At 42.7% G+C, this 23,917-nt stretch overlaps 1 protein-coding gene and 1 pseudogene across 8 annotated transcripts in view; both read right to left on the reverse strand.

The window, feature by feature from the left end:
• foxj3 (forkhead box J3) overlaps positions 1 to 23,917 on the reverse strand; it is a 139,855-nt gene that overhangs the window by 36,840 nt on the left and 79,098 nt on the right. For all 8 annotated transcript variants that reach the window (XM_070860233.1, XM_070860230.1, XM_070860234.1 and 5 more), the window contains 2 exons: positions 15,160 to 15,243; positions 12,554 to 12,655 (listed from right to left, as the gene is read on the reverse strand). In XM_070860233.1, the coding sequence (XP_070716334.1) occupies positions 12,554 to 12,655; positions 15,160 to 15,243 (186 nt within the window). The remainder of the gene's footprint in view (positions 1 to 12,553; positions 12,656 to 15,159; positions 15,244 to 23,917) is intronic.
• On the reverse strand, positions 16,249 to 16,487 carry LOC139229480 (U2 spliceosomal RNA; annotated as a pseudogene).

The following is a 23,917-nucleotide window of genomic DNA, read 5'->3' on the forward strand; positions in this document are numbered from 1 at the left end:
GGCAGGCTGGTGGAATGGACGTATACATGGCAGATGAAATTTAACTCAGAAAAGTGCAAAGTGATACATGTTGGTAGGAAGAACAGAGTGGCAATATAAACTAAAAGGTACAATTCATGAATAGTGTCCTGGGGGTATATGTGCACAAATCGTTGAAGGGGCAACGTTGAGAAAGCGGTTAAAAAACCATACGGGATCCTGGGCTTTATAAACAGAGGCATAGAGTACAAGAGCAAGAAAGCTATGATGAACCTTTATAAAACACTGGTTCGGCCTCAACTGGAGTGTTGTGTCCAACTCTGGACACCGCACTTTAGGAAGGATGTGTCTTAAGAGAGGGTACAGAAAATATTTACAAGAATGGTTCCAGGGATGAAGGACTTCAGTTATGTGGGTAGACTGGAGAAGCTGGGGTTGTTCTCCTTAGAGCAGAGAAGGTTAAGAGGAGATCTCACATAGGTGTTCAAAATCATGAGGGGTCTGGACAGAGTAGAGAGAGAAACTGTTCCCATTGGCAGAAGGGTCGAGAACCAGAAGACACAGATTTAAGGTGATTGATAGAAGAACCAAAGGTGACATGAGGAAAAACTTTTTACGCAGCGAGTGGTTGGGATCTGGAATGCACTGCCCGAAAGGGTGGTGGAGGCAGATTCAATCATGGCTTTCAAAAAGGAATTGGATAAGTACCTGAAGGAAAAACATTTGCAGGGCTACGGGGAAAGGGCGGGAAAGTGGGACTAGCCGAATTGCTCTTGCAGAGAGCCGGCATGGGTTTGATGGACCGAATGGCCTCCTTCTGTTCTGTAACCCATTCTATGATTAGCTTAACGTCAGTGATAGGAAAGCTAATGAATCCTTAGTCAAAAGGTGTAATAGCAAGACAGCTAGAAACTGAAAATAAAAGAGTAGTCAACACAGATTCCAAAAGGGAACGCTTGACCGATCTTATTGCATTCATTGAAGAAATAACAGCAAGAGTAGATAAGGCTAATGCAGTAGACATATTGGGTTTCCAAAAAGTCTTCGATAATTTATCACATAGTAGACACGGCTAAGCTGGAGTTCAGGGACAAGTAATAGAATGGATAGCAAAAGCAAAATACTGCGGATGCTGGAATCTGAAATAAAAACAGAAAATGCTGAAAATCTCAGCAAGTCAGGCAGCATCCGTGGAGAGAAAAACAGAGTTAATGTTTCAGGTCAATGACCCTTCGTCAGAACTGGCGAATGCTCGAAAAGAACAGATCTTAAGGAGCACTGAAAGGGGGAGGGGAAGGAAGAACACCTGTGATAGGGTGGAAGGCAGGAGAGATTAGAGAGACAAAAGGAATGATGGCCGAATTGAAATGATAACGACAGAAGTTAGAAAAAGATTAATCTAGATAGGGTGTGACTGGCGAAATAATGACCAGCTGCCATTGGAGACAAAGGGGAAAAAAGCATGATGGGGTTGGGGGGGGGAAAAGAGAAGGGAGCCAAATCCGGGCAGAGGTTATGTTCTGAAATTGTTGAATTCGATGTCGAGTCCAGAAGGCTGTAACGTGCCTAAACGAAAGATGAGCTGCTGCTCCTCGAGCTTGCGTGAGCTTCATTGGAACTGTATAGGAGGCAGAGGACGGAGAAGTCGGAGTGGGAGTGGAGCAGGGAATTAAAGTGACAGGCGACTGGAAGCTCAGGGTCACGCTTAAGGACTGAATGGACTGCAAAGCGGTCACCCAATCTGCGTTTGGTCTCTCCAATGGATAGCAAGCTGGCTGCAAAACAGAGAGTAGAGGATGAGGGAGCTCGCAGATTGACAAATGGTGGGAAATGGTGTTCCACAAGGATCGGTGCTGGGACCACTGTTGTTCACCATTTACACAAATGATCTGGACTCGGAAGTACAATTTAAAAATTTGCAGAGGACACCAAATTTGGGGGTGGGGGGGTAGATAACACAGAGGACTGCAACAAAATACAGGAAGACATTAATAAATTTGAAGAATGGGCATGTAATTGGCAAATTAACTTCAATATAGGTAATTGTGAGGGAATACATTTTGGTAGGAAGAATAAGGAGGCCACACATCCTTGGAAAATAAGTGTCTGAATGAGGTAGAGGAACAGAGGGACTTGGGAGTACAGATACACAGATCGCTAAAAGTAACGAAGCAGGTTAATATAAGGCCATTAAAAAAAATAATCAAACACAGCACTAGGGTTCTTTTTTTTTTAAAAAGAGGGCTATACAGCACAGAAACAGGCCATTTGTCCTAACCAGCCCATGCCGGCGTTTATGTTCCATTCGAGCATCCTCCCGTCTTTCCTCAACTATATCTATCAGCATAACCCTCTATTCCTTTCTCACTTATATTGTCTAGCCTCCCCTTAAATGCATCTTTACTATTCGCTTCAACCATTCCCTGTGGTAGCGAGTTCCACATTCTCACCACTCTTTGGGCAAAGAATTTTCTTCTGAATTCCTTATTGGATTTCTTGGTGACTACCTTATATTGATGGCCTCTAGTTATGCTCTTCCCCACAAGTGGAAGCATTCTCTGTATCCACTCTATCAAAACCTTTCATAATTTCAAAGACCTCTATTAGGTCACCCCTCAGCCTTCCTTTTTCAAGAGAAAAGAGACCCAGCCTGTTCATCCTTTCCTGATATGTATACCTTCGCATTTCTTCGATTTTGTAAATCTTCTCTGCACCCTCTCCAATGACTCTATATCATTTTTATAATATAGCGACCAGAACTGTACACAATACTCTTAAGTGTGGTCTAACCAAAGTTCGATACAGGTTCAGCAAAACTTCCCTACTTTTCAATTCTATACATCTAGAAATAAACCTGTGTTAAGGCCTTGCTAACCTGTGTCGCAACTTTTAATGATTTGTGTATTTGTACTCCAGGATCCCTTTGTTCCTCTACCCCACCTAGACTGGCACCCTCCAAGTAATGTACCCTCCCTATTTTTCCTACCAAAATGTAATCCCTCACATTTATCGGTGTTGAACTTCATTTGCCAATTATATGCCCATTCGTAAGTTTATTAATGTCCTCTGTAATTTGTTGCAATCTTCCTCAGTATTGGCTATCGCCTCCAATTTGGTGTCATTGGCAAGCTTAGAAATTGTGTTTTTGATTCCAAAGTCAAAATCATTAATATAAATTGTGAACAGCAGTAGTCCCAGCACTGGTCTTTGTGGAACACCACTACCCACCTTCTGCCACTGTGAATAGCTACCTTTTACCCCATCTCTCTGCCTTGAAGCCAGCTAGCTATCCATTCTGCTATTTGTTCATCAGTCTATTATGGGGTAATTATCAAAGGTCTTTTGAAAATCTAGATAAATTACATCATCTACATTACCATTGTCTACTCTCTTACCTCTTCAAAAGATTTAATGAAGTTGGTCAAGCAGGACTTTCCCTTTTGAAATCCATGCTGACTAGTCATTATATTTTTGGTTTCTAGACGTTCTTTTATTTTCTCCTTTAGTCGGAATTCCATTATTTTTCCTACCACCGATGTTAAGCTGACTGGTTTATAATTCCCTAGACATGTTCTATCCCCCTTCTTAAATATAGGTTTTACATTAGCTATTTGCCAGTCCTCTAGCACTACACCCTTTTCTAACGAATTATTAAATATGTGTAGTAAGGCCTCCTCTATCTCTTCTCTAAATTCTTCTAAAATGCGTGGATGCAATCCATCCGGACCAGGGGTTTTATCCTCTGAGTTTGTATAGTTTATTTAATATATCCCTCTTTTTATTTTAAATGTACTTACCTCATTACTAATCTCATGTCCAATTGTGAATGTCATGCCACCTGTTCCAATTCTAACTCCCTGGTAACTACTGAAGCAAAATAATTATTTAATATTTCTGCCATCTCTCGATCGTTACTTGTGGTATTAGCCTGTCTATCCCTTATTGGCCCTATTCCCATTCCAACCTTCCTTATTTTATTGATGTGCCTGTAAAATATTTTACTATTTTGTTTTGTGTTCCATATTCCATGTTTAATTTCATAGGTCCTCTTTGCCTTCCCAATTGTTTTTTTGACTTCTCTCCTAATCTTTTCACCTCTTCCCTTATCATGCATTTCCCTGCTGTCTATGTACTTAATGTATACCTCTTTCCTTACCCTCAATTGTTCCCTTATGGCTTTATTCATCCAGGGAGTCTCATTCATGTTTAGTATCTTTCCTTTTAGCGAAATATATTGTTCCTGCACTCTGTTGAACACCGTTTTAAATGTTTCCCATTGCTGTTCTACATCGTTTTTTGCCAAAATTGTTGCCCATTTTATTTTCCCCAAGTCCTATTCTCAGCCCCTCAAAATCAGCTTTTCTCCAATCTATTACCATGGTCTTCGTCATACTTATGTCCTAATCAAAAAGCGTGTTATATTATGGTCACTTTTGCCTAGATGTTCCCCCATTACTTCTCTTTTTTGCTCTGGTTCATTCCCTATTACGAGATCAAGTAGCAAATCTTCCTTGTTGGGCTTTTTACATGTTGGGTTATAAAGGAGTCCTGTACATATTGTAGGAACTCCATTCCTTTATCCCCTTTACCTACCTAGTCTGTCCAATTAATATCAGGGTACTCATTTCTCTAATTTGTCTGCATATTTCTTCCTCCACCTCCCTTCCACTATTAGGTGATCCTTTATTATCTTTTATCTCTATCCTTATGTATTCTATTTTTGTCTTGCTGATAGCTGTGTCACTTTTTTCTACTGTTATGTTATCCCTGATATTTCAGCTACTCCACCTCCCCATCTATCTTTTCTAAATATGTTATACACTGCAATGTTTAATTCCCAGACCTGATTTTTCTGAAGCAATAGAATTGAAAAGCAGAAAAGTTATGTTAAACTTGTATAAAGCCTTGGTTAGACCATACATGGAGTCCTGTGAATAGTTCCCATCTCCATATTATAAAAAAAGATAGAGGCACTAGAGAAGGTGCAAAAAAGATTTACTAGAATGATACCAGAACTGAGAGGTTATACCTATCAGGAAAGATTGAACAGGCTGGGATTTTTTGTTGAAAGACTGAGGGAATTGATAGAGGTCTTGAGGATTATGAAAGGATTTGATTGGGTAGATGTAGAGACGATGTTTCCACTTGTGTGTTAGACCAGAGTTTAGCCCATAAATATAAGGCAGACACTAATAAATCCAATAGGGCATTCAGGAGAAATGACTTTACCCAGAGAGTGGTTAGAATGTGGAACTCGCTACCACAGGGAGTAGTTGAGGCGAATAGTTTGGATGCATTCAAGGGTAAGCTAGATTAACATATGAGGAAGAAAAGAATAGGATATGCTGATGGGGTTAGATGAAGATGGGTGGGAGGGGGCTCATGTGGAGCATAAACACCGGCATGGACCTGTTGGGCCGAATGGCCTGTTTCTGTGCTGCAAATACTTTGTAAAATCTTCCCAAAAGGCATTGTCGTACTGCTGTTAGATGGCTCAGCTCTGGCCCTATTCAAAGTTTGTTTATTGAAGTTAGTCTTGCCTCCTCAAGAAGCGACGGACGTGAATAGCTGAGCAATAAGATCCAGATTCAATGCCGGATCATTGCTTCATTCGCTGATCGGTCAGGGTGGTGGTACGGGCAGTACAATTAGTCTTTTTAAGGCTGTCTAGTGACCCCTGCTGGAAATACAGATGAGGATATGGGCACAAGTTTACACGGGATGCCCCCTATGGTTAATTAGCCAGCAGACATTCTCTATTGGAGGCCTCGTGGAACTATACTCCAGAAAGGACCTAACCCATATAGGAGAGAGAGGAAATTGGAAGCAAATGCAGGGGTGGGGGGCGGGGGGGAAGAAAAAAATTGCCACTTCATTCACTCCATGCTTAAATGAGCATGTTAGAGTCTCTTCACAGGGAGCAGCTATGCAATGGGAACTACTCATCGTCACCTCTTTGTTCACTACAGATTTTTGTTTGTTTTCAGCACTTGCAGCAACAACTAAGTTTAAATCCTGAGCAGAAAAGTGAATCCGTCCAATTTCTATGCATTGAACACACCCAGTGCCATCTGGAATTACTGCTGGGTATGTGGTTATAATAATGGCCCAGTCAATCACATGCACAGCAGGCTGGCACAGTCAACACAGGACAAAACAAAAAAAAAACACTTTCCTAAGGACATACCCATTTTGCTCTATGGAAGATGATCAAAGGTACAAAAAAATTCTAAACTAAAGCACACACAGTTCACTCATGCAACCAACAATATTCCACTAAAGTCAGGCAAGAGCAATGTTACATTGCCTACTGACGAGCCATTTTAAAACAAAGCAATAATGCCTGTGGCTTGCAAATCATTTCAAAATAAGGCATGTTACATTCAGCTTTGGATACAATGGGCTTCAGATTGCACTAGAGAGGGAGGCGTGCTTTAATTCAGGCAGTACTGCAACAGTAAACCAATTGTTACCCGATGCAGTTCCAACTCAATTTGCAAATCAGTGAAAGCACTGTAATTTTTGATCAGAGACCTATTTCCCCCTCCCTACTCCAGTTTTCTCCTCTACTGCAGATGTAGACCTTGTCCAGGCAGCTATTATTTATGAGAGAGTCTTGTTGACAAGATATTCAACTGGACGGTGCAACACAGCCTGGCCTGGTCCTCACTCCAACACCACCACTTCCAGCACAGGCTCATTAGGAAATGACTGGAGCAGAAACTTGGTGATCTCCCCTCCCTAACCTAGCCACGACCAATAGTAATAAAGCCATTGAGCCCAGAGAAAGGAAATGCATTTAAATATACAGCTAGTGAAGAATATATGTGTGGGCTGTTGCTGTGTTCAGCAAATCCTGCTGCAGCACTGAAGTTACTTGAACTAAACGGTCTGAAAATGCGTCATTTTGTATTTGAACCCTACAGCTCTATCGTCCTATTTTAAACACTGCCAGCCAGTTAGTATTTACGTAGACAGAGAGCAATCAATCAGGGGTTTTTTTACATTCTAATCACAGGCCCTTTTTTCCTGATACTCCCAGTATCTCTCCATTAACTCTTACACAATTGAAAACATTAAAACAGTCGCATAATCCTCGCTGAAATGTGTTTTTAAAAACTCTCTGGAAAATAATCCAAGCAGATAAATATCACTGCAAATTAAAGCCAACTATTCAAACATTACTTGGGTCATGTTCACTATCTAGTTCAATGTTAAGGGGAAGGCGAAAAGCAGGGAGTCCTGCATATGAGGCACTTCATTATCCGAGTGTAATCCATTATCCCCAATTCAAGGCATTCCCCTTACAGGCAAAGGAATCTCAAAGCAAATGTTATAAAGATGAATTTGGGTAATTGAAGGCATGGCAGTGCCTGCACAATTTCATTTTTTAATCTCTTGCTAATTCATTTTACCGTGGTCTCTGCCAACCAACTGTAAATCTCAGCAATAGCTTTTAAAAAAACAGAACTCCTCTGGGCAACCAGGTTAGACACATCTTTCAGCACGAGGACCAAGGTTTAAATTCAGCCCAGAGTTATGGTCTGGAAGCCTGCGCTGTCTGCTGGCTGAGCATGCCACATGCAATGGGTTTGGTAGTCTCAGTCCAGTTTGTAGTAGGCATGGGTACACACAGCACAAACTACCTTTAATTTCCCACTAGACTCACTCAGATAGGTTACAAGATGGCTGGAGTGGGAAACAGAAAACAAGGTCCGTGTAGGTGGTCTGCTCTTTTGAGTTTGAAGCTAAAACATATTGGTGGGGTAAAATAGAAGGAATTTATTCTGCATCTAACAGTGCTATACCTCTATCTGGGAGAGACACTAGGGCAATGTTCCCTTTAATGTGCCGCAGTGCTCTGCAGCTCCCGTGCAGCCGGCTCACTGACTCTTAAATAGGAAAAACCGTGCAATGCGTGGTATTTTGAACTAGCCGCACAGCCCCTTAAAAGGGCTACGCACCCCCAAAAAATGAACGGGAATATTGCATTGGGGTATGAAAGTTTGCCATTTCACAGCACTAAATATTCCTCATCTCAATGAGCAAAAATAGTTATTAACAAAAACTGACTTGCATCTATAAACTTGATCCAGATTTCATAAGAGTGGTGTATACACACACACACAAGGAATTCTTCCTGTTCCATGCAGCATGTCTGCATTGAATCTACTGGGTTAATGCAAGATGCAGACAAGATTAAAAGCTTTAATTTGGAATGGTACACTGTGCCATGCCAGGGGCTGGCAGGATGTAAATTGGCTCCCCACAGGGATTCTCAATCACTGCTGTGTCATCAGGGAAAGTGCTGAATGGAGGCTAGGTTCTTCACAGAAGCAATCAAACTGGATTGCAAGTCATTCCGGACTGATTCCATACAGGACACTTTTGGTAGAGGCTGAGAAATGTTAAAAATGACAGCAAAAACAAAATCCAGAAGAGACATATTATTATTTACTTCCAAGTTAATTACTGATTAAATGTGCCAAATCATTTTGGAGAAAACCTATAAATCACAAAAATTTACAGCATGGAAGGAGGCCATTTTGGCCCATCGTGTCCGTGCCGGCTGACCAAGAGCTATCCGCAGCCTAATCCTGCTTTCCAGCTCTTGGCCCATAGCCCTGTAGGTTATGGCACTAAGTGCATATCCAAATACTTAAAAAAAAATATGGTGAGGGTTTCTGCCTCTACCATCCTTTCGGGCAGTGAGTTTCATACCCCCACCAGATTGCTTCTGTGAAGAACCTAGCCTCCATTCAGCACTTTCCCTGATGACGCAGCAGTAATTGAGAATCCTTGTGGGGAGCCAATTTATGTCCTGCCAGCAGCCTGGCATGGCCGTGTACCATTCCAAATTGGTGAAGAACTTTCCCCTCATATCTCCTCTAAACCCCCCCCCCCCACAATTACTATAAGTCTATGTCCCCTGGTTGTTGACCCCTCTACCAAGGGAAACAGGTCCTTCCTATCCACTCTATCCAGGCCCCTCAATTTTATCCACCTCAATCAGGTCTCCCCTCAGCCTCCTCTGTTCCAAAGAAAACAGACACAGAATCTCCAATCTTTCCTCATAGCCAAAATTCTCCAGTCCAGGCAACATTCTTGTAAATTTCCTCTGCACCTTTCCAATGCAATCACATCTTTCCTGTAACATGGTGACCAGAACTGCACACAGTACTCCAGCTGCAGCCTAACCAGTGTTTTATACAGTTCAATCATAACGTCCTTGCTCTTGTATTCCACTGCTATGTAGGAGTTCAGAGTAGAGCACTTGCTTAGGGAGACTCGTGTCGGGCATGTGGACGATGTGGCCCGCCCAACGGAGCTGGTCAAGTGTGGTCAGTGCTTCGATGCTGGGGATGTTGACCTGAGCAGGAACACCAACGTTGGGTGTGTCTGTCCTCCCAGTGGATTTGCAGGATCTTGCGGAGGCAGCACTGGTGGTACTTCTCCAACGCTTTGAGGTGTCTGCTGTATATAGTTCACGTCTCTGAGCCATATAAAAGAGGGCAGGTATCACTACTGCCCTGTAGACCATATGCTTGGTGCCAGATTTGAGGTCCTGGTCTTTAAACACTATTCCTAAGGTGACTGAAGGCGGTGTGGCACACTGAAGGCGGTGTAGGACCTCATCATCGATGTCTGCCCTTGCTGATAAGTAGGCTTCTGAGGTATGGAAAATGGTCCACGTTGTCCAAGGCCGAGCCGTGGATTTTGATGACCGGGGGGCAATGCTGTGTGGTGGTGTCAGGTTGGTGGAGGACCTTTGCCTTATGGATGTTTAGCGCAAGGCCCATGCTTTCGTACGCCTCGGTGAAGGTGTTGACGATGGCTTAGAGCTCGGCCTCAGTGTGCGCAGACGCAAGCATCGTCTGCGTACTGTAGCTCGATGACAAGAGGATGGGACGACCTTGGATCTAGCCTGGAGGCGACATAGGTTGAACAGGTTCCCATTGGTTCTATTGTTTAGTTCCGGTCCAGCGGGGAGCTGGCGAGCCCCAGGTGGGCAGAGGAAACACTTCAAGGACACCCTCAAAACTTCCTTGATAAAGTGTAACATCCCCACCAGCACCTGGGAATTCCTGGCCCAAGACCGCCCAAAGTGGAGGAAGAGCATCTGGGAGGGCGCTGAGCACCTCGAGTCTCGTCGCCGAGAGCAGGCAGAAACCAAGCGCAGACAGTGGAAGGAGCGTGCGGCAAACCAGGCTCCCCACCCAGCCTTTCCTTCAATCACTGTCTGCCCCACTTGTTAGAGACTGTAATTCCCGCATCGGACTGTACAGCCACCTGAGAAGTCACTTTGAGTGGATGCAAGTCTTCCTTGATTTTGAGGGACTGCCTATAATGATGTATTCCATGCCTTGTCTAATAAAGGCAAGTATTCCATATGCCTTCTTAACCACCTTATCTACCTGGCCTGCTACCTTCAGGGTTCTGTGGACTTGCACGCCAAGGTCCCTTTGTTCCTCTACACTTTTCAGTGTCGTACCACTTAATGTGTATTACCTTGCCTTGTTAGACCTCCCCAAATGCATTACCTCACACTTATCCGGATTGAATTCCATTTGCCACTGTTCTGCCCACCTGACCAGTACATTGATATCTTCCTGCAGTCCGCAGCTTTCTTCTTCATTATCAACCACACAGCCTATTTTAGTGTCATCTGCAAACTTCTTAATCATAACCCCTATATTCAAGTCATTGATATATAACACAAAAAGCAAGGGACCCAGTACTGGGCCCTGCGGAACCCCACTGGATACAGCCTTCTAGACACAAAAACACATTTCAACCATTACCCTTTGCTTCCTGCCTCTGAGCCAATTTTGGATCCAACTTGCCACTTTGCCCTGGATCCCATGGGCTTTTACTTTCGTGACCAGTCTGCTATGTGGGACCTTATCAAAAGCTAAAATCCATATACACTACATCATACGCACTGCCCTCATTGACCCTCGTGATTACCTCCTTGAAAAATTAAATCAAATTTGTCAGACACAACCTTCCCTTAACAAATCCATGCTGACTGTCCTGGATTAATCCATGTCTTTCCAAATGAAGATTTATCCTGTCCACAGGATTTTTTCCCACTAATTTTCCCACCACTGAGGTTAGGCTGACTGGCCTATAATAATTACTCAGTCTATCCCTTTCTCCCTTTTTAAACAAAGTAGTCTTCCAGTCCTCTGGCACCACACTTGTAGCCAGAGAGGACTAGAAAATGGTCAGAACCTCTATTTCCTCCTTTGCTTCTCTTAACAGCCTGGGATACATTTCATCTGGGCCTGGGGATTTATCCACTTTCGAAGCTGCTAAGCCCCTTAATACTTGCTCTCTCACTATGTTTATATCGTCACACTCCTCCTCCCTCATTGCAAAGTCTGCATTGCCTCTTTCTTTTATAAAAACAAATGCAAAGTATTCATTAAGAATCATAGTCACATCTTCTGTCTCCATACACAGATTTCCTTTATGGTCTCTAATAGGCCCCACTCTTTCTTTAGTTATCCTCTTGCTCTTAATGTATTTATAAAATATCTTTGGGTTTTCCCCGATTTTACTTGCCAGCATTCTCTCATGCTCTCCCTTTGCTTTCCTGATATCTTTTTTAATTGCACCCCTGCACTTCTTACTACTCCTCTAGAGTTTCTGCATTGAATTCTCGGTATCTATCATAAGCTTCCCTTTTTGTCTTTATTTTACCCTGCATGTCCCTTGACATCCAGGGAGCTCTAGATTTGTTAGCCCCACCCTTTTTCTTTAAGGGAACATACTTGCTCTGTACCCTCAGGATCTCCGACTTGAATGCCTCCCACTGCTCTGATACTGATTTACCATCAAGCAGACGGTTCCAGTCCACTTTGGCCAAATCGCATCTCAGCTCAGCAAAATTGGCTTTACCCCAATTGAGAACTTTTTTTCCTGGTCCATCTTTGTCCTTTTCCATAACTACCCTAAATCTTACTGAATTATGATCACAAGCACCAAAATGCTCTCCCAATGAAACCCCTTCCACCTGCCCCTCTTCATTCCCCAAAACCAAGTCCATAACCGCCCCCTCCCTTGTTGGGCTTGTTCGATACTGACTAAAGCAGCTCTCCGGAATGCATTTTAGGAATTCCTCACCTTCTGTACCATTCACAGTACTTTCTTCCCCGTTGATATTAGGGTAGTTGAAATCACCCACTATTACAGCTCTATAGTTTTTGCACTTTGCAGCAATTTGCCCACATATTTGTTCTATCTCCCTCTGACTGACTGGGGGTCCATAGTACAGAGATACCTTCAAACAGTCACACAGTCTTCTGTATTCCCATTGCAAATGGTTTTAATGTGAATTTGTGCTAATTTAGCAGTGTTCTCACAAATTAGGAAAAAACAGCAAATTAAAAATGACTAATCCTTACCTAAATATGTTTAAAAATTGGATAAAGTCATTAGATCCAACTATTCTTCTTAAATAGGTTTCAGTAAATGCTATTGCTATTGTATGGTACACAGGAAATCTGCCTCACTGTAATAACATTTAACCAAAGCTACAAGAAAGAAGATGGAATTAAAGCAGCAGTACTTTGTTAGTCACAGTGTTGATTGCCAAGGTTGGAGAGGCACTTCCAGAGATGATGCAGTCCATTCCTAAAGGCTCGGAGTCCAGGCTGTACGGCGTTGAGGCCTGTAACAAAGAGGCAGTAGAGCACAGGGACATAGAGGTTAGTCGCAAAAGACACAGCACAGAAACTACCAGTCACCATATGCTAAATTACATTAGAGAGAGATTCAATTTATATCAGACTTATCAAAGATAAGTGTTTGTGAAGTGTCTGAAACCTAAAAAGTGGAACCACAGTATTTTACAGCAACACACCCAGGCCATATGCAATGGTGGAACACAACTGTTAATTTGTATGCAACAAATTGTTCATAGGTTTATATGTAACCTTTAGGGCTGCTGACCAAGGGCCGTGTGGCTCTTTGTCGGCCGGCGCAGACACGATGGGCCGGAATGGCCTCCTTCTGCACTGTAAATTTCTGTTTCTATGTTTCTAAAACACAATATGTGATTTTTCTAAAAAAAAACTCTCTTTTCCTGCAGGGACTGACTCTTGCTGAGGTAGTTTCATTGGAAATGGTTGTATCTCACCCAAATGACCATTCTTACATGGCGAGACTATCCAATGCATTTCAGCAGGCCATCTGACCTTGCAGTGCATCACAGCCAAGTCATACTGTGTTCTCACCAGACATCCATAGATCCACTCTCCTGCAGGAGCTATCAGGAGTGGAAAGATTCCAAATTTTAGTTATATTTGGAGTCCTACAATAATTGCAGAATGAAAATCATTTTGCCACCCCCACCCCAAAAAAAGTTAAGCAGTAATCCTAATTATGCCTATTGGAAAGTCCAAACAGATTATGGACTGGGTCAGGACCCAGAATAGACATGCTGTTTGTTCAAAGTCCCTCTTGTCTCCACACTGAATAATCTGTAATATAGAGACAAGCCTGTTGCTTTCACAGCCTTTGATCATTCTATATAGGCAGTCTGAAATTACGGACACCCATTATAGTTATGAACCTCCATGTTAATTACGAGTTAGCTGTGTCAATTTATTTCAGAAAAAGCTACAATAGACAGAAACCTATAAATCAGTTGCTCACTGTCTTGACCTTCCGTTGTTTTAATGTAACTAAAATCTCAATTTAGCAGTGTTGGTGGCAGGTTCGTTAATATTGTAGTACTGCCAACAATTTGACAAATTAAAAATATAATCCTTTCCTTGGAGAATAGGATACATGCTCATAAAGGAGAACAAAGGTAAATTCACAGAGTTTAAATCAGCACAAATAAAATGCCAATACACAAATAACCCCAGGCACCACACTCTATGGACAACAAAGTCAAAGTTCTCCATTGTGACTCAGTGTTCAACGCCACAGGGGATCGACTAATATCAAGTAAAATATAAACGGTACTTTAAAATATAGTTTTTAAATTGGCAGATTAAGTTAAATTATATTAGAAATCCCAGGTAAGGCTCCTGAAACAAATGCATGATCCAACAATAAGCTACTTGAGTCTCAAGCGGCTGTATCACAGTGATCAACAGATCTGGCCAGCGATCCTTCAACAGAGTTGGTAAAGACCACGTGCAACAGGGTCACACAGACCAGAAGGTCCCAGGTTTGAGTCCTAGTCTATGCTGTTAGATGATCTCAGGTAGAATACTGGTGGGGGCTCTACAACTGGCCTCCAATTGGAGGGAGCAGGGGGTGGGCAATCAGCCAGTATTCCTATTCGATCATTCTCTAGGAAGTGTATGTACAGTGAAGACAGGATCAGGCTCCACTAAAACGTTCCCCATTGGGCGAGAATAATACAAAGACTTGGCTGTGATGCACCTTCCTCTCCCCCTGGGTTGAATAAGAGGCCAACACTCATGCATGAAGAATGACCAATTAGATGAGGAACCAAAAGGCAACCATTCCTGTGGTACTAGACTCCAGCAGAAGTTAATTAACACAAAATATGTCTCGCTAAGATTAAAACAAAGACAGTAAATTTAAATTTCTGGACGGTGGTGTGACCAGATGAATTGCAACAATGACATTCCACAATCCAGAAATCTGCTAGCCCTAGATGTTTTCATTATTAGTTCTACATTTCAGTTACAATGAACGTTTCCTCCATTTATTCTGTATTCTTGTTTTGAAGGACACAACACTTAGGACTGCCTGTAATTAAGAGTTTTAGAAAAAGTTTAGGGTTAAAAACCAGGAAGGCAACATCAGTATCAATTTTTTTCTAAGCTTTTGTAGTGCAGTACATAAATGTGATAGACTTGTTAATGTCGAAATTAAGGAGGGCATCTTCAGAAGTTAATCGAAAACCTCTCATTCAATCTATTCAAATAAAGCACTTTGGAGAGGGAGGGCAGAGGGCAGAGTTAATTTTGAAAGTAACTGAATTCCAAAGCACAGCAACAGGTAAATATACTTGTACACATACAAAACAGAGACCTCTCTCTGACTAATCTCATAGTGGTGCATTTACATTTCATGATGTGGCACGTTGCAACCCCACGGCACTGTTCCACTACCAAAAAAAAATCTTTAACCATTATCTCTCACATTCCGATCGTAATTTCACAACCAGTTAAATCCAATTTTTAGACCTACCCTTTCTCCTGATCGCGGCCTCTTCTTTGGCCGAGTGGGCAATGTATCCTCCTTTGGATTAGTGTCAATGGCCCAGTATGAACCCTAAAAGAGACCAGCACAAAGTTGGAAACAGCCACAATTCTCAGGACATTACCCTCTATTATAGTTACATGCACCTAAAAATCACTTGACTAGCAATCAAGACTAGTAGCAATGGCGTTCTATGTACATGACACCATGTACTGTCCTTCAGTGCAAACTAGTGCTCGGTACATCTGTTACAAATTTGATCTGCTGTAGATACCTTCTCGGGTTCAGTGGCATCAGTCATTCCCGTAAGTGGATCCCATGTCCCTTATGTTCCAGAGCTGGCTTACACAGCCCAATATCTACTTATATAATAGTGTAATCTAAGCGACGTAACAATGCGTATCTCTTGACATATAAGCTGGATATAGTGTCTTTTACACATGCACTCACAAGTGCTTCGCCGTCTTTGACATGGCCAGAATGAATCATTAAGCTTTTTTAATTCTCAGACAGTTAATGAACATAGAGCAGCAATTATGAACAGACTCACTTAATTCATTCAGTCCAACATGTCTTTGCATGATACACACTATACTTTCCCTCATTAATGGGTCATCTTGTTTGACAAATAAAATAACTTCTAACTATTCCCTTGCATCCCAACAGTCAGAGTCTGAGCAGCTTTCTGTTTAAAAACCTGGCTAAGTGGGCGCTTTTTCTGTATTTTATCTGTGTTCACACCCAGAGGAGAGGGCCTATGCCAGACAATCACCGCCAACCATCTGGGACCAGGGACTTCCCAAGACATGGGTGTGAGGGATGACTATTGATTACCAAGAAAACCAAAAGTTTTCCTTTTGTTATCCAAACTTAACTTTTCCAATTCCATTCTGTGCAGAAATGGTTAATAAATCCCAAAGTGTGACAATTTCCTTTATCAGTCACCTCCTTAGTACTGTTTTTTTTTTGAAATTCGTAGCCAATCGTTCCAATTCTTTGTCAAATCACAAACGCCAGAGGTCACCTTGCACACGCCAAGGATCACTCTGCGCCAATGCTCTTAGCCAAAAGGCCTAGAGCCACTGCACCGTTCCTGGAAGTACTGCAATACCAGGTTCGTACCATGGAGGTGGATGGGTCAGGTCCCCCACACACCTCCGTGGAGGTGGATGGGTCAAGCCACCCCACCCACCTCCTGTTTCCAAAAAAGCAAGCATATACCTTCCTGATCCAGGGAGAACCACCCGGAGGTCATGGTGGCTACTCCCCTGTCAGGTCAGTTACGCATGATCTTAGCCAAAAGGCTGAGAAGCGATGTACTGTTCTCAGGAGCATCATTACCTCATGCTTCTGTATGACAGTAAAGCCAACTGTGGGGCACGCAGATCCAACTCCAGTGGCTACACTCTTTAGTGCAAGTGGCCAGCCTGAGGTGATCAACAGCACTGAAGACCTATCTGCCATTGGGTTAAGGCTGCCTGCTCCTGTAAACATGATGACCTAGTCTCTACATTTACACTCAATAGCAATCCTGTCTCTGAATTATACAGCCGATCAGACAAATATACAATAAGGTGGAGAAAGGCATATGGAGATTGCACGCCCTTACTTACAGGTAAGTATAAAAGCATTTTGGAATTAATATTACCGTTGCTTAGGGCGTTGTTCGATTCTTTAATGCTAAGCATACATTTTTTTTAATCTTAGGGATGCATTGCTGGACCAAATCTGCACAGATATCTGGTGAAATAAGACACTAGTCTCAAAAAAAGTTCCCCCACTTTCTCCCCAGCAATCAGTGGGTACCTAAATCAAACAGTTTTAGTCTTCTGTATATTTGACTCAATATTTTCAGTTTATTTTGGAGGAAGGGGGGATTTTGGTTGCATCTGAGCTCCATTACATTATGAGTGAGCATTCTGAAGTATTAAGTCCTGTTGCTAAAACTGCCCTGTTCACACCATGGAGCTGTTTAATCAAGACACTGAAATCCTTTAGCAGCGGGGAGTTTTGATGAGTATTTTGAATGGAAAGTATTACCAGCGACAATACTAAATAAAACACTCCTATAAAAACACTTCAAAATAGGATGATGATCCTGGCCAGATTGACATGTGCATGATTTATGTACGTACAGTTGATTTAGTCATATTTGTAACTTCTGAGTAATTGTACGTGGGCAAAAATTCACCTTTCAGTGCAAACTGAGCAGTTTCAGCATCAATGAGAACCAACTCAATTATGGAGCTTTTTCATGGAAACATCTACAGTGACCCATTTCTATTCTGCTAATCGCTAATATTTTGCTTGTTATTAACCTGCTTTAATCTCTGGTCAGAAACACCAGAAGGTTTTCATTACAACAATCAAAAAGCTGGAACAATAATGCACTTTTAGTGAACCAAGAAAACTGGAAGGTTCTCTTCCCAATTGTAAGAGGAGTTCTTTAAATTGTAATATTCTTTTCTGATGGACAAACAATGAGACGTAATCATTTGCTATTTGAATAGGTACAGACTAGAGATACCCCGCCTGAAGTAAAGGGGTGCAGCAAAAGCTGGAGTTCCTTGGACTAGTAGAGAAATTTAATTAAAATTAAACTTACAAAAGACACGAGACAAATCTAGGGCTATGAATGCAAAGGAAACCAGAGTATAGACAATATGGAGGGAAAACTAAAAAATTAGAAAGGCTAAGGAGGTATAAAGAAAGACAGATAAATAGAGAATATAAAGAATCTTATAAACACAAAAAGTATAGAAATAGTTAAAGAAAGGACAGGACTAATCAGAGATGAAAAGAAACATGTTACAATGCTGAGAGAAGTCTGCAAAAATAGCAAAGGCTTGGAGCACAATCTTTCAAACATCCTTGGCATTGGGAATATACACCAAAGGATAGAACAGAATGGAGAAAAGGGATTCACCAGGTAATTATAGACCACTTAGTCTAACATCGGCAGTAAGCTCTAGAAGCCATAATACTGGATAAAATAACCAGCTAGAAAGACATGGGGTAATTCAGGACAGCCAGCACTGATCTGTAAAAGGCAAGTCTGACAGAGTTCTATGGGGAAATAACAGGGTGTATTGATAAAGGATGTTGATTTTAACAACATTAAGGTATGCTGCAATAATGGGACTGTGGATAGAAGTTGGTTAAAGGGCAAAAAATAGGGACTAGTAAGCTCATGGTTGTTTTTTTGAACTAAAGGGATGTAAATAGAGGTTGTGTTTCTGGGGTTAGGGCCAATGCTCTTCGATATATTAATGTGGACTTGGGTATAGTGGGCACACTATCAAAATCTGCAGATGACAAAAAGAGAAAGCATAGTTAACTGAAGAAACTTGCAAGTAACTGCAGGAGGAAAGGCAGGTGAGTAAATAGGTCATAAAGAAACCATATAAAATTAAATATGAGAATAATGAGAGGATACATTTGGGGAGGAAGAATAAGAGGAGATAGGTAATAAATGGCAACATTTTGAAGAGAGAGCAGAAAGACCTAGGGGGTCAGATGCACAACCTTTAGAAGTGTGACGATAAGTTGAGAAAACATGAGATCCGAGGTTTCATCAGGAGAGGGAGTACAAAAACACATCATGCTGCAGTTACAATAGTGTCCAGTTTTGGTGCCCTACCTTAGAAAGATGGCAACGCCAGAGAGAGCATAGAAGAGATATAATGAGATGATACTGGGGGAAAGTCTTTAGCTATGAGAGACACGTGAGAAAATGGAACTCTTTTATTAGAACAGAGAAGGTCAAGAAGAAATTTGATTGAGTTGTTCAAAATTTGCTACGGTGAATAGGAGAAAAGGTTAAAAAATACCTTTTTCCTCAAGTTCTTAATTTCTAATGAACTTCCTGTTGTATGAATTGCACAAGAACAATCCTAGATAGTAAAAACAGTTTGGGAAAGTCCGAGAGCGGGAGAGTCGGGAGGTTGGCGACTGAGTCAGGACGTCGGCAGGCCCCGTGAGGTCGGCGGGTCGGCAGGCCCCGTGAGGTCGGCGGGTCGGGAGTTCGGAGGCCGTGTGTTCGGAGGCCTCGGAGGTCGTGAGGTGAGTTGGTAAGTAGCTCTATTTTCTCTATTTCTTTTTTAGTCGATTTTAAACTAGATAAGGCTAACTAGAGGGCTGGCAGTGCAGCTCAGTCCCGTGGAGTACACATCCTGCAGCATGTGGGAAGTCCTGGAAGCTTCGCGCAGCCGAGACAACCATGTGTGCAGGAGGTGTCTCCAGCTTCAACTGCTCGAGCTCCACGTTTCAGAGCTGGAGCAGCGGGTGGAGTCAATAAGGTGCATCCGCGAGGCTGAGAACTACATGGATAGCACATTTCAGGAGGTGGTCACCCCGCAGCTTAAAGGCATGCAGGTAGAGGGGAAGTGGGTGACCAGCAGATGTAGTAAGTGTGCTAGGCAGGTAGCGCAGGAGTCCATCTCGCTTTCAAACCAATATTCACTTCTGATCATCGGTAAGGATGATGGTGCCTCTGGGGAGTGCAGCCAGAGCCAATTCCAAGGCACCATGGGTGGCTCAGCTGCACAGGGGGGAGGGACGAAGAACAAAAGAGTCCTAGTGATAGGGGATTCTATAGTTAGGGGAACAGACAGGCGTTTCTGTGGCCGTAGAGACGTGACTCCCGAATGGTTTTGTGCCTCCCTGGTGCCAGGGTCAAGGATGTCACAGAGCGGACACAGGGCATCCTGGGGGGGATGATAAACAGTTAGAGGGCGTGGTCCATATTGGGACCAATGACATAGGGTAAAATAAGGGATGAGGTCCTGCAGGAAGAATTCAGGGATCTAGGAAGAAAATTAAAGTGTAGGACCTCAAAGGTAGTAATCTCCGGGTTACTACTGGTGCCACGTGCTGATGAGTATAAGAACAGAAGGATAGAGAGGATGAACACGTGGCTGGAAAGTTGGTGTAGGATGGAGGGCTTTAAATTCTTGAGGCATTGGGACAGTTTCTGGGGGAGATGGGATCTGTACAAACTGGACGGGTTGCACCTCAACAGCGCCGGGACCAATATCCTCAAGGGTAGTTTTGCTAGTGCTGTTGGGGAGAGTTTAAACTAGCTTGGCAGGGGGATAGGAACCCGAGAACGAATTCAAAAGGGAAGGAAGTAAAGCTGAAATTGGATAGCAAGAATCTAGAAAGCGAATCTGTAAGACAGAGGAAACAGGGTTTTGTATGTAATAAGCAAGTAGGTCTTCCTGTGCTGAATGCTATATACTTTAATGCAAGGAGTATAGCAAATAAGGTGGATGAGCTAAGAGCACAGGTAGACAGTTGGGAATATGACATTATAGCCATTACAGAAACATGGCTGAAAGAGGGGCAGGTTTGGCAGATCAATATTCCTGGCTACAGGATTTTTAGACAAGATAGAGAGGGGGGTGTTAAAAAAAGGCGGGGGGGTGCTGCAGTACTGATTAAAGAAAATATTACAGCGATGAGGAGGGATATGATGTTAGAGGCCATATGGGTTGAATTGAAAAATAAAAAAGGGGCGATCACACTACTGGGAGTGTATTATAGACCCCCAAACAGTGGGAGGGAGATAGAGGAGCAAATATGTAGGCAAATTGCTGTGAAGTCCAAAAACCAAAGGGTAGTAATAGTAGGGGATTTGAATTATCCAAATATTGATTGGGACAAATTTAGTGTGAAGGGTATAGAGGGTGCAGAATTCTTGAAATGCATTCAAGAGAACTTTTTTAGTCAGTATGTAGCAAGCCTAACACGAGAGGGGGAGGTCTTGGATTTAGTTTTGGGGAATGAAGCTGGGCAGATTGAAGGGGTATTAGTTTGAGAGCACTTGGATACCAGTGACCATAATTCTTCAGATTCAAGTTGGTTATGGATAAGAACAAGAATAGGCCTGGATTAAAAGTTCCGAATTGGGAAAAAGCTAATTTTGCTAAGTTAAGGAGTGATTTGGCCATGGTGGACTGGAAACAGCTACTTGTGGGTAAATCAGTGTCAGAACAGCGGGAGGCATTTGAGGAGGAGATCCGGAAGGCTCAGGCCAAACAAGTGCCCTTAAAGAAAAAGGCTGGGAAAAATAATTCTAGAGCCCCCTGAATGTCTAGGGACTTACAGGGGAGGATTAAGAAAAAAAGGGACACTTATGTCATATATCAACAGCTAAATACTATAGAATCTTTAGAGGAATATAGAAAGTTAAGAGGCAAAATTAAAAAGAATATTAGGAATGCTGAGAGAGAATGAGAAATTCTTGGCCAGTAAAATTAAGGAAAACCCTAAGATGTTCTTTAAATATATTAAGAGTAAGAGGGTAACTAAAGAAAGGGTAGGGCTTATTAGAAACCATGAGGGTAATCTTTGTGTGGAGACGGAAGATATTGGGAAGGTTCTTAATGAATACTTTGCATCTATTTTCACAAAGGAAAAGGGGCAATGCAGATATACTGCTATCGAGGAAGAGTGCGATATTCTGGATGAAATAAAGAGAGAGAGAGCGAGAGAGAGAGGAAGTATTAAGGGGTTTAACAGCTTTGAAAGTAGATAAGTCCCCAGGCCCGGATGAAATGCATCCCAGGCTGTTGAGCGAAGTAAAAGAAGAAATGGCAGAGGCCTTGACCATCATTTCCAGTCCTCTTTGGATCTGGGCATGGTGTCAGAGGATTGGAGGACTGCTAATGTAGAAGGGAGAAGGGAGAAAGGGATAGGTCGAGTAATTACAGGCCTGTCAGCCTAACCTCAGTGGTGGGAAAATTATTGGAAAAAATCCTAAAGGATAGGACAAATCTGCATTTGGAAAGGCAAGGATTAATTAGGGACAGTCAGCACGGATTTGTTAAGGGAAGATAGTGTCTGACTAGCCTGATTAACTCCTCAAAAAATTCAACCAAGAGGGTTGATGAGGGCAGTGCGTACGATGTAGTATACATGGATTTTAGCAAAGCTTTTGATAAGGTCCCACATGGTATACTGGTCATGAAGGTTAAAGTCCATGGAATACAGGGCAAAGTGTCAAGTTGGATCCAAAATTGGCTTGGCGGTAGGAAGCAAAGGGTAATGGTTGATGGATGTTTTTGTGACTGGAAGGATGTTTCCAGTGGGGTTCCGCAGGGCTCAGTACTGGGACCCTTGCTTTTTGTGGTATATATCAATGATTTAGATTTGAAGATAGGGAGTACGATTAAAGAAATTTGCAGACGACACTAAAATTGGCTGTGTGGTTAATAATGAAGAGGAAAGTCATGGGCTGCAGGAGGATATCAATCTACTGGTCAGGTGGGCAGAGCAGTGGCAAATGGAATTTATTTCAGAGAAGTGTGAGGTGGGAGAGCTAATAAAGAAAGGGTATACACATTAAGCGGTAGGCCACTTAATAGTGTAGATGAACAAAGGGACCTTGGAATGCTTGTCCATAGATCCTTAAAAGTAGCAGGCCAAGTGGATAAGAACATAACATAAGAAATAGGAGCAGGAGTAGGCCATACGGCCCCTCGAGCCTGCTCCACCATTTAATACGATCATGGCTGATCTGACCATGGACTCAGGTCCACTTCCCTGCCCGCTCTCCATAACCCCTTAATCCCTTATCGGTGAAGAAACTGTTTATCTCAGTCTTAAATTTATTCAATGTTCCGGCTTCTACAGCTCTCTGAGGCAGTGAATTCCACAGATTTACAACCCTCAGAGAAGAAATTCCTCCTCATCTCAGTTTTAAATGGGCGGCCCCTTATTTTAAGATTATGTCCCCTAGTTCTAGTCTCCCCCATCAGTGGAAACATCCTCTTTGCATCCCTCATAATCTTATACATTTCGATAAGATCACCTCTCATTCTTCTGAGTTCCAATGAGTAGAGGCCTCAACCTTTCCTCATAAGTCAATGCCCGCATCACTGCAGCGATACAACCCTCATGTCATTTCGGTACAATTAGTCTCACTCTCGCACGAGCTGGAAAATCCTGGTTTCACAGAATCCTAGAACGGTTACAGCACAGGAGACCATTCGGCCCGTCAGGCCCGTGCCAGCTCTCTGCATACAGCACCTCAGCCAGTCCCACTCCCCGCCCTTTCCTCGTAGCCTTGCAAATCTTTTTCCTTCAGGTATTTATCCAATTCCTCTTTTGAAAGCCGCAATTAAATCAAGCCCACTACACAGGATACATAATCATCATCATAGGCAGTCCCTTGAAATCAAGCAAGACTTGCTTCCACTCTAAAAGTGAGTTCTCAGGTGACTGAACAGTCCAATACGGGAATTACAGTCTCTGTCGCAGGTGGGACAGACAATGGTTGGAGGCAAGGGTGGGTGGGACTGGTTTTCCACACGCTCCTTCCGCTTCCTGCGCTTGATAAGGTGGTTAAGCAGGTATACGGAATGCTTGCCTTTGTTGGCCAAGGCATAGAATATAAGAGCAGGGAGGTTATGCTTAAATTGTATAATAATTTGGTTAGGCCATAGCTGGAGTACTGCGTGCAGTTCTATAGGAAGGACATGACTGCACTATAGAGGGTGCCGAGGAGATTTACTAGAATGCTGCCTGGAATGGAGAATCTTAGTTATGATGACAGAGTGGATAGGCTGGGTTTGTTCTCATTGAGGTGTACAAAATATTGAGGGGCCTGGACACAGTGCACAATAAGGGTCTATTTCCATTGGTGGAGGGGTTTATTACGAGGGGGCATAGTTTTAAGGTGGTTGGGGGAAGGTTTAGAGGGGATTTGAGGGGGGGCTTCTTTACACAGAGGGTTGTGGGGATC

The sequence above is a fragment of the Pristiophorus japonicus genome, chromosome 18, assembly GCF_044704955.1.
Source record: "Pristiophorus japonicus isolate sPriJap1 chromosome 18, sPriJap1.hap1, whole genome shotgun sequence".
In the NCBI taxonomy this organism is placed as follows: Eukaryota; Metazoa; Chordata; class Chondrichthyes; family Pristiophoridae; genus Pristiophorus; species Pristiophorus japonicus.